Source organism: Eptatretus burgeri, chromosome 19 (assembly GCF_056783735.1).
Source record: "Eptatretus burgeri isolate ZD-2024b chromosome 19, Ebu_testis_v1, whole genome shotgun sequence".
Classification (NCBI taxonomy): Eukaryota; Metazoa; Chordata; class Myxini; order Myxiniformes; family Myxinidae; genus Eptatretus; species Eptatretus burgeri.
This window is the reverse complement of record NC_140979.1, coordinates 1,112,885-1,124,384: the sequence shown is the minus strand read 5'-3', so window position 1 is coordinate 1,124,384 and position 11,500 is coordinate 1,112,885. Positions and strand designations below refer to the sequence as shown.

At 49.1% G+C, this 11,500-nt stretch overlaps 1 protein-coding gene across 11 annotated transcripts in view; it reads right to left on the bottom strand.

The window, feature by feature from the left end:
* Positions 1–95: 95 nt before the first annotated feature.
* Positions 96–11,500, bottom strand: part of LOC147008364 (uncharacterized) — a 53,378-nt gene continuing 41,973 nt past the window's right edge. For 4 of the 11 annotated variants that reach the window (XM_085864984.1, XM_085864985.1, XM_085864983.1 and 1 more), the window contains exons 3-5: positions 8,441–8,563; positions 1,421–1,543; positions 106–1,194 (exon numbers count right to left, since the gene is read on the bottom strand). In XM_085864984.1, the coding sequence (XP_085721110.1) occupies positions 1,147–1,194; positions 1,421–1,543; positions 8,441–8,563 (294 nt within the window). In that variant the 3' untranslated portion in view covers positions 106–1,146. Of the gene's footprint in view, positions 1,195–1,420; positions 1,544–8,440; positions 8,564–11,500 lie in introns of all 11 variants that reach the window. The other 7 variants (XM_085864988.1, XM_085864989.1, XM_085864990.1 and 4 more) reach the window with 4 other exon arrangements.

The following is an 11,500-nucleotide window of genomic DNA, read 5'->3' as shown; positions in this document are numbered from 1 at the left end:
AGAAAGGGGTGGAGGAGAGCGAGGCCACACCACACTTCACTGCACACTCCGGGAGTCTCATAAAACAGAGAGAGGGAGGTAGTGGGGAGGGGAAGGGGATGTTCTGGACGTACGTTTGATCGGGGGACGTGAGGGAAAGAGGGGGGTGGGGGGGGTGGGTATGATCCTCGAATGCCGACATTAGTGCAGGATTGAGTGAAATTGGCAACATTAAAACATCATATTCAAACGGGTTACACGAAACATTAACAACGCCAGGACACCGTTCAGAGACGTCCGTGAGGAGAGGGGGGAGTGGGGGGGGGGGGTTGGAGCAGTTAAGTGTGAGGGAAGGGGAACGGAAGGAACGATGTTTTCCTTCAATCATGGAAAAATCCACACCAGTGTTTGTGCCTTTATTTAATTTCCACACGTACGATAACCTCGAAAATCTCTTGTTAACTTGAGAGACGATTTGTGGAATTGATCCGAGCAGCAGCTCTGACTGATAAAAACAAAGAAAAACAAACAAATAACTTTCATTTGTCCAATTCGTACATTCTTTGACCCCTGTTCCTCTCCTCGACCCCCAGAGAGTTGTCTGGTGGTGGAGAGGGTTTCGGAGGAGGATAGCATGAGGAGAAAAGAAGGCAGTGTGAGGGGATGGAAGGGAAGGGGAGGGAAGGTCGCCTGATGGAAGGGGGAGGCAGCGTGAAGGCAGTGTGACGGGAAGAGAAGGCAACCTTAGGGGAATGGAAGGCAGAATGAGGGGAAGGGAAGGCAGTGTAAAAGCAAGTCAAGGAAGTGTTAGGGGATTAATGGCAGCATAGCAGGGTATTCCACTCGTGATAAAACACATCCACACAGAAACGTATTCTTTGTAACCGCCGTGTTCTAAATAAAACCACGAGAGAGCATTTAAATATTACATCCCAAAGCCATACCATCGACCTAGCAAAGGACTCCGGCATATTAACTTCCCCTCCCCGCAACTAAACGTTTTCCAAACCTCCTCACAGTCCATGGAAAACGTACACCGGGAATCAGCTGAAGAAATAACCAAAACCAATGAATGCACAGCGTCTTTACCACAATCAATCTCATCGGCTCCGTCGTCGCAATCTTCGTCCCCATCGCACAGCCAAGCCTTTGGTACACATTGACTTGTCACCGGACCACCACATGCAAACTCCGAAGGAGGGCAGGTCTTATTGTCTGAAACAAGAGCATTGTCAGGCATCAATCACCATAACAACTATTGAAGCAAGACCACAGGTCTGTTTTGTTTTTGCAATGAAGGTGGGAAAAACCAACAAAAAAACCAGGCAGATGAGCTCAAAGATAGTCAGAGCACCAACAAAGCGGTCATGTTAATATGCTTAACGAAAAATATGGGATAATTAAACTCCGTATTGGAATATAAAACAGCACTTGAACTCACGACAGGTTGCTGGATCTTCATCAGATCGGTCAGTGCAGTGAACCTTTCCATCACAAACAAAATTTGAAGGTAAGCATTTACCTCCACCACAAACAAAATTATGAGGCAGACAGGTGTGAGAAGCTGCATAATCCACACCAAAAAGAAAACAAGAAAAATATCAATCAGAGATTGCACAACCTCACCAGGAATTGTGTTGTGTGGTGTTTGTGCAATGGTGTGTTACGGAGTTAATAAGAGATGTAATCAGAACTACCATTTTATAACTGCTGGCATTGATGACCGGGTACCAAGCAGTGCTGCTTTGATGGGACACCTGACCCTGACCCATGAAGTTTTTATTATTATTCAATTTAATTTGGAATGAGATTAAAATCAATCAATCCAAATGGAAGACCAAATCGGTACAGTTCTTCATTACAGTAATTAGAATCCAATCCAATCCATTGGGACCATACTCTGCAGAGAGCATCAGTGCTGTGAAAGCAGTCTCCTGTCCTGGACGGGTCAACACTTCAACACAGGATACTTGAACAGCTCAATCATCCCAACAAGCTGGTACTCAGGTTGCTGACCTCAGTAGGATGGCAGGCTGAGTCAACCCCAGCTGGTATTAATTGAACAGCCAAACTGGATTTGAACTCAGGACTCTTGTGTCCCAAACCCACCAATCTAACCATTAAATCAACAAGCATACATTGCAATAGTCTGCAATTTTTGATGTACGTGTGGTCAGGGTGCAACTGATGTAATTCATACACGTATTGTCACATGGATTCACAGATGGCGTCACAGATGGCTTCATGCATGGACGGAGTCGTAATGGTCTTATGGGTCTTAGGATCTTCAAGGTCTTATGGGTTTTTGTGGTCTCAAAGGATTTTAGAGTATTTAAGGGTCTTCAGGCTCTTGATGGCCTTAAAGGGTGTTTGGGGTCTCAAGAGGTCTTTGGGTTCTTAAGGTTGTGTAAAGGTTGAGGTGGTGAATGAAAATACCCTGAGGACAATCCCTGGATCAGACTTGGTCTGTGTGTTAAATGTGGTGGTTGCCAGCCAAGCGGTCTTTGCAAAAAAAGGTGAACATACAGACAGACCACAACTTTTATTTATGAGATGACACTTTGAACCTCAACAGAAACAGCAAGTTAGAACATTCCAATCGACATCTCGTGTGTTTAATATCCAGTCTGGCACCCTGCCTTGGTCTTTACATACTGGCAACCCATTTCGTGCCCACTAATTGATTTGTTGATGTATTGTTACGAATCTGGAACCCATGAGCACTCAACATTCAGGTCCCCAGAGCTCAGTTATTTCAATAAGTAAATGTGGATAGATTGCTCCTTTCCCCTATGTCTTATTGGAATTAAGTGTGCATGCGCTGCGAAGTTATTAAATAGATAGTATTTTTACACTTATAACAACAACAACAACAACACACCTTCACCTCGCTTCCTCAAACCGACGCCACAGCGCCCGCGGTGGGCGGAGTTCAAGGAGGGACCTTGCGGCGGCTCTCCACCAATCAGGGAGATGCGAGCAAGTTTGCCGTCGGTCGGCCAATGGGCGCAGAGCGAGCTCCAAGAGAAACAGAGCCTCTTTGGGGGGCGGAGAATCGAGACGCCCCGACACGCCCCCGACCAATTATGGAGAGGTGACCGATTTCCCCCTGAAGAATGAGGCGTGCGGAGAAGTGAGACACGCCCCCCCGCCCCCGACGAAAAAGAGGGAAGCAATAGACGGGACGGCATGGTCATCTGGCTTCTGGTCTTGTCTGGTCGCTGGCTTCTGGTCTCGTCTCGTCTCTGGCTTCTGGTCTCGTCTGGTCGCTGGCTTCTGGTCTCGTCTCGTCGCTGGCTTCTGGTCTCGTCTCGTCGCTGGTTTCTAGTCTCGTATGGTCGCTGGCTTTTGGTCTCGTCGAGTCCCTGGCTTCTGGTCTCGTCGCTGGCTTCTGGTCCCGTCTCGTCGCTGGCTTCTGGTCTCGTCTCGTCGCTGGCTTCTGGTCTCGTCTTGTCGCTGGCTTCTCGTCTCGTCTGGTTGCTGGCATCTGGTCTCGTCTGGTCGCTGGCTTCTCGTCTCGTCTGGTTGCTGGCATCTGGTCTCGTCTGGTCGCTGGCTTCTGGTCTCGTCTGGTTGCTGGCTTCTGGTCTCGTCTGGTCGCTGGCTTCAGGTCTCGCCTGGTCGCTGACTTCTGGTCTCGTCTGGTCGCTGGCTTCTGGTCTCGTCTGGTCGCTGGCTCCTGGCCTCGTCTGGTTGCTAGCTTCTGGTCTCGTCTGGTCGCTGGCTTCTGGTCTCGTATTGTCGCTGGGTTCTGGCCTCGTCCGGTCGCTGGCTTCTGGTCTCGTCTCGTCACTGGCTTCTGGTCTCGTCTCGTCGCTGGCTTCTGGTCTCGTCTCGCCGCTGGCTTCTGATCTCGTCTCGTCGCTGGCTTCTGGTCTCGTCTCGTCGCTGGCTTCTGGTCTCGTCTCGTCGCTGGCGTCTCGTCTCGTCTCGTCGCTGGCTTCTGGTCTCTTCTCGTCGCTGGCTTCTGGTCTCATCTCGTCGCTGGCTTCTGGTCTCATCGCTTGCCGAAGGAGCGTGCTGGAGCCCAACGCTGCCCTCCGTACCCGGTGCTTGCGGCGGCATCGAGCTGCGGGTTCAAGTCCCGCCGAGCCGGATCGTCAAGGGCTGCACGAGGCAGGAAGGTACAAGATAGCTCTGGTTTCCAGCTCATCTTCCCTCGAGCTCGGAACCTTCAATAAAGACCTCGAGGTCCATCTTCTTTTGGGGTATTTGTGTGTGCATGTGTGTGTCCTTGGGCCCCGTCTGCAAGTAGAAACTGTTAAGTGCCTGTGTTTGCTTGTACATTGACTGCATTTCTTACAGTTAGTTGGTTTAACTCTGCTCTTGTGTGTTCCCTTCCCCCCATGATAAATAAATCCCCTGTTAAATGTTTCAGCTCGTTTCTGTGTTTCTTTCATTGGTTTCGCACGGTGCGTGTTGGGAAATTGGGAAGCGGCAAATTGTAACCTCGGTAACCATCCGCTCAGGTTACGCACGGTTCGAGCACGCTAACGGCTCGTTCCGCTCGAGCTCCGCCGAGGGTGAATTTCCCCGGTAGTTTGGACGACAAAGGTATTCAGGTAAATTGAAATTGGCGATCTTCCGTCCAATAAGGGACGTCGGGATCTTCCGTCGGGAGTTATCCGAGGTGACGACCTATAAATTCCGGGTGTTCGGTGGAGCCGACTCTACTGAGCCATCTCGCAGTCGTGCTCGCTGCCGAAACTCAGCCCCACAACAGTATTTCCTCCTGTAGAGAAATGGCTCATTGTTCCACATCAAAAGCATTGAAGCAAAAAGCAAAGATGAAGTCATCAGGAGGAACCTGGATAGGATTCACATTTTCGACGCTGTTCCTCCACCCTCAACCCATCCAAGCACAGCCAAGTGAGCCTTATTTGAAAAAAAAGGAACAAGAACCAGAACAAAAAATTAAATAATTCTAGCTGCCAGACCATGCGTCCGATCAAGTTGAAATTTAAAACATGTGTTCCCCATCACGACGAGATCATATTTGTGATGTTTCACATCAATTGATGAAGCGTTTCCAAAGAAAATAGATGTATGCGGTTGTGGAATTGATAAAGCGGTTGAAGAAATTCACAGAACATCATTCAGGTTCCCCAAAGATCAGTTATTTCGATAAGTACAGTGGGGAGAACAAGTATTTGATACACTGCCGATTTTGCAGGTTTTCCCACTTACAAAGCACGTGGAGATCTGTAATTTTTATCATAGGTACATTTCAGCTGTGAAAGATGGAATCTAAAACAAAAATCCTGAAAATCACATTGTATGATTTTTAAATAATTAATTTGCATTTTATTGCATGAAATAAGTATTTGATACATCAGAAAAACAGAACTTAATGTTTGGTACAGAAACCTTTGTTTGCAATTACAGAGATCAGATGTTTCCTGTTGTTCTTAACCAGGTTTGCACAGACTGCAGCAGGGATTTTGGCCCACTCCTCCATACAGATCTTCTCCAGATCCTTCAAGTTACGTGACTGTCGCTGGGCAACACAGACTTTCAGCTCCCTCCAAAGATTTTCTATTGGGTTCAGGTCTGGAGACTGGCTAGGCCACTCCAGGACCTTGAGATGCTTCTTACGGAGCCACTCCTTAGTTTCCCTGGCTGTGTGTTTCGGGTCGTTGTCATGCTGGAAGACCCAGCCACGCCCCATCTTCAATGCTCTTGTTGAGGGAAGGAGGTTGTTGGCCAAGATCTCGTGATACATGGCTCCATCCAACCTCCCCTCAATACGGTGCAGTCGTCCTGTCCCCTTTGCAGAAAAGCATCCCCAAAGAATGATGTTTCCACCTCCATGTTTCATGGTTGGGATGGTGTTCTTGGGGTTGAACTCATCCTTCTTCTTCCTCCAAACACGGCGAGTGGAGTTGAAACCAAAAAGCTATATTTTGGTCTCATCAGACCACATGACCTTCTCCCATTCCTCCTCTGGATCATCCAGATGGTCATTGGCAAACTTCAGACGAGCCTGGACATGTGTTGGTTTGAGCAGAGGGACCTTACGTGCGCTGCAGGATTTTAATCCATGACGGCGAAGTGTGTTACTTGTGGTTTTCTTTGATACTGTGGTCCCAGCTCTCTTCAGGTCATTGACCAGGTCCTGCCATGTAGTTTTAGGCTGATCCCTCACCTTTCTCATGATCATTGAGGCTCCACGAGGTGAGATCTTGCATGGAGCCCCAGACCGAGGGAGATTGACTGTTGTCTTGAACTTCTTCCATTTTCTAATAATTGTGCCAACAGTTGGCTTCTCACCAAGCTGATTGCCTATTGTCCTGAAGCCCATCCCAGCCTTGTGCAAGTCTACAATTTTGTCCCTGATGTCCTTAGACAGCTCTCTGGTCTTGCCCATTGTGGAGAGGTTGGAGTCTGATTTATTGAGTGTGGACAGCTGTCTTTTATGCAGATAACGAGTTCAAACAGGTGCAGTTAATACAGGTAATGAGTGGAGAATGGGAGGGCTTCTTAAAGACAAAACTAACAGGTCTGTGAGAGCCGGAATTCTTACTGGTTGGGAGGTGATCAAATACTTATTTCATGCAATAAAATGCAAATTAATTATTTTAAAATCATACAATGTGATTTTCAGGATTTTTGTTTCAGATTCCATCTTTCACAGTTGAAGTGTACCCATGATAAAAAAATTACAGACCTCTACGTGCTTTGTAAGTGGGAAAACCTGCAAAATCGGCAGTGTATCAAATACTTGTTCTCTGTATGTCTTTCAGGTTAGGATCCCCCCCACCGATGTGTGAAGGCCATTGTTCGTGTGCCGGGCTATGAATCTTTGAGGGAGTCATTCTTCTCTATCTTTTATTTTAAAACATCGCAACACCGCCATCTCCTCGATGAACAACGCCATCTCTGCGCCAACCATCATCTCCGACAACGCGAACAAACATCGCAACCATCATCTCCTATAAACGCGAACAAACAACACCAACCGCCATCTTCTCGACGAACAACACCATCTCCGTGCCAACCATCTTCTCCTACAACGTGAACAAACATCGCAACCATCATCTCCAACAAACATGAACAAACAACACAAGCCGATTTGCATATATATGGATCACAGGACGGCTTCCCCGAAACCAACTCGTGACGTCGGACATGAGGTTTCCAGCGAGGCTTTCGAGGTCGGAGGTGAAGAGTGGGTGGGGCCCGGCCTCGGGTGAGAGTTCAAGGGGCAGCTCGCCCCCACCAATAAAGAGCGGAGCTCGCCTGGAGAGAGCAGTTATCAGAGCTATGGAGAGAAGTCGTCGCCGGGCGAGCAGTGCCAGTAGGGGCTTCGGAAGTCATTGGCAATCGGGAGGAGAAGCCAAAGTGCCAGCTGCGGTGGAGTCCAGCGAGTCGTCGCAGTCCGGGTAAGAAGAGCCAGCGGCAGCGGCGGAGCTTGGTGGTCTGGGAAAACAACCCTGACGGCGGTCGAGCAGCGTCGCTGAGGTAATGGACGGGTCATTAAAGAGCATCAACTCTAAAAGAGCCAAGGACCCGTTCACTCCTCCGAAAGCATCGCCGGCCGGGCCCGACAAAAGGGCGCCGAAGAGAGCCGGACCACCGATGGGAACCAAGCAGCTACTCAAGCTGCTCGCCCAGCTGCTCAAGCCGCCCGTCCGCTCAAGCGACTGGCGCAATGCGACACAAGGGCCAAGCAGAGACACCAGGGGTCACCGACCTGAAGACCTTCGAGCCGTCACAAGGGGCGGCCAGGTAACCTGCCCAGCCTCTTGAGAGCCTTCGGTCATCCAGGCTCCGAGTTGGAATAAAGGCTCACGGGCCCGTTCCTTTTCTGGGTTTTGTATGAAAGTGTCCTGTGGCGCCTTGTCTTTATTAGTAGAAATGATTTAAGTGCATGCCTGTACATAAGTGAATAGTCATCGGCTGTAGGCTTTGCTCGTGTCATGTCCCCTTCCCCCATTGATTGCTTGCTTGTTTAATAAATGCCCCGTTGTGCGAATGTAAAACTGCTCGTTGCATCCATTTCCTCCCATTGACTTCCACGGCACGTTCGGGAAATTAGCAAGCTGTTAAAGCCAATAAAAGTGGTCATTTGGTCCGACGGAACTTGGCAATTAAAACCGCTTGGCATCGCACACGGAACGAGCGCGTTAAGCGGCTCGTTTACGTACAAGTTCCGTCGAGGTTTAAATTCTCGGTACTTCTGTCTGCACGCATAATTAGGTATATCGAGATTTGGCGATTAACCTTGTTCCACGTGGACAGAATATTGGCAGTTTATGGTGCATTAAGGCATCCGAAGCAAGTTTCCGGAGTTGTCCGGAAGCTCCGACTGAATACCGGTTTTAGGCGGACACTCGACTGCGGTTGGGCCCGAAGCGGTCGTGCGTGGTGTCGAACCGGTGAAATTCGTAACAATATGCTTAACGAAAAATATGGGATAATTAAACTCCATATTAGAATATAAAACAGTATTTGAACTCACCACAGGTTTCTGGATCTTCATCAGATCGGTCATTGCAGTCCACCTCTCCATCACAAACCCAATATGAAGGTAAGCATTGACCTCCACCACAAACAAAATAATGAGGCGGACAAGTGGGAGAAGCTGCATAATCCACAACAAAAAGAAAACAAGAAAAAGATCAATCAGAGATTGCACACCATCACTAGGAATTGTGTTGTGTGGTGTTTGTGTACTGGTGTGTTATGCAGTTAAGAACAGATGTAACCATAACTACCATTTTATAACTGCTGGCGGTGATGACGGTGTACCAAGCTGGGTACCAAGCCAGGTACTAAGCTGTGCCGCTTTAATGGGACACCTGACACTCACCCATGAACTTTTTATCTTGCCAAAACGAAGTTTTGCAAGATATTGTTGCGAATTCGCGCCCGCCGGCGTGCGAGCGGCCACGTAACTCGAATCGCGGCACGTCACCCACCGGACGGACAATTCTGTCGTGACCCTCTCGGACTAATGCCGGGATATAGTCACGGGTGGGCCTTTCGGCCTCACTACGATCGTGCCAATCGGCCACCCGCGTGGGATAGGGTTGTTCGCCAAATTCGACCTACCTAAGTACCCACGCGGAGGGTAGACCGGGCGATCGCACCTCGCGGCAGGTCGACTCCGGACACGGGCCACTTAAGCGACCCGTTCCGTACTATCGGGATAACCGAGCGGTGTTATCGTCGGCCTCGACGGTTCCGATTAATTATCGGGCATATTAAGCCCACTACCAACCCTTTACATGAAGTAAGATGGAGATTCAATTAAAGAAAAGACGAAGCGAAACGGGAAAACAGTTCAACATTAATGCACATTTATTCCGCGGCACACGGAGAGCACACATATACAATTACAACAATTATGCACCAAAAACAGATGTTACAAAAGAAACACAACAATGCAGATCTACTACCGACTACGCGAGCACACGGCAACACTTTCACAGTTTTACTTTACAGACGGTGCCGACAACACATTTACTCAAAAGCAAAAGAAAAGGGCCACCCTCAAAGACAAGGGGACAGACGGGGCCTGTGGGCCGCGAGACCCGGTGGATCCTACCTGTGTCTTGTGATGAGCCGCAAATGTGGCGGCGCCCCGACTCCACGCTCCTTCGCGGGTTTCGTTGGCACTGCTTGGAGTGGGGTGGGAACGGGGCCCCCTTTTCGCGCTATCTCAGCGTGGAGGGGAGGGAAAGGGGGGAATTGTTGATGCTCTGTGGAAAGAGGATAGCTGGATTGCTTGGGTCCCGCGACGAGCGACTCCACTGCGACCTCGTCGCCGACCGCCGTCCTCCTTGCGTTGGACCCGAGCTATTCGACCTCCTCCCCAATTCTCCTCAGCCGACTGCAGCAAACCACCTCGACCGCGCTCCAGGCTTCAGGCTTCCCCTCTCTGCAGCTCCCCGACAGACTCCGAACCCCGACAGACTGCCACTCTCCAGACCCGACTTGACTCACGGCTCCACAGACTACTCCTCTCCAGACCCGACTTGACTGCCTCGACCTTTTCTCCAACTCCCTTGACTCTTCTCCAACTCACTGCCTCGAACTTTTCTCCAAAACTGACCAAATTCTCCCCGCGCTCGGCGCTTTATAGTCCGGCAGGAGAACCCATATGCAAATTTCTGGATCAGAACGAGCTCGGGGGTGGAGCCACGCTCGCCCATTGGACGGAGAAAAAAGGGCGTGAGTCTCCCCTGATCGTCGAATTTGCATATATCGATTCTACTCCGACGCGCCTGGAGGCGGGGCCAAACCGCCCCGCGCTTGCTGATTGGACGGATCAGAAGTGGGCGTGTATCATTCCTGATCCGACTTCTCCTCGGAAAGGCCGCAATTTGCACCTGCGGCTCGGCGCGCATCCCGCACGAGGCCAGGACAGCCTGACGCTCGGTGCCCACAAGCGGTGCGGGAATGGCCACAGAAGGAGAGGCGAAGGTGGTGGAGGGTTTAAAGTGCTGGTCCATGGCCATGGCGACGTTTGGAATGGCGGTGATGTGATGTTTGCGGGAGCGAGTTGTGAAGGTAAAGGTCGTGGCTGTTGGCGTTGTTGTTGTTGTGAAGCGGCGTTGCTGATGGTGGTTGTTGTGTGATGGCGGTTGAGACGTGGTTGGTTCAAAATAAAGATAGAACAGAAAAACGGCTATCTTAAAGGGTCGCAGCCCGAATGAATCACATTTATTTCCTCTAAACAACGGGTTTGGGGCTAACTACACATGCACTTACAGAGATATCTCACCTACAGGACCTGAATGGTGGTTTGCGAATTTCCTCAACCGCAACACAATGTTAGTCAGCTTGTATGTTTTTTTTTTGTTTTTTTTTTGTCTGTAATCATGTATAAAAAAATCTGCAGAACACAGTTATCATCGGAAATGTTTGTAACTTCGCATATCAGAGGCCTATAGAGGTCCCTTTCAGTGCACAAAATTTTGAAGGTCAAGGTCAAAGGTCAAGGTCACTTTGGCGCAAATCAGGGGAGTCGACGAAACCCTTATTTTTTGAGTAATTTTGATCGGATCGTCCTCAAACTTCATGGGAATATAGTTCATTGTCTGGCGCTCAGCTGATGAATTTTTGGTGGCGATTGGCCTTGACCTTCATATGTTTTTTTTGTTGTTTTTTTTTTTTTTTGTCTGTAATCACGTATAAATCACTCTGCAGAGCACAGTTGTCATTGGAAATTTTTGTAACTTCGCATATCAGAGGCCTATAGAGGTCCCTTTCAGCACATAAAATTTTGAAGGTCAAAGGTCAAGGTCACTTTGTCGCAAATCAGGGGAGTCGACGAAACCCTTCTTTTTTGAGTAATTTTGATCGGATCGTCTTCAAACTTCATGGGAATATAGTTCATGGTCTGGCGCTCAGCTGATTAATTTTTGGTGGCGATTGGCCTTGACCTTCATGGTTAGTGCCTCAGGTCAAACATATTACACCCCAAGGTCAAATTTTCAAGTTTTCGGAACCATATCGTATAGTACCTCAAATTGAACACCTCGATGAGTGCTTTCTAGATATGTCAAGCTTGAGA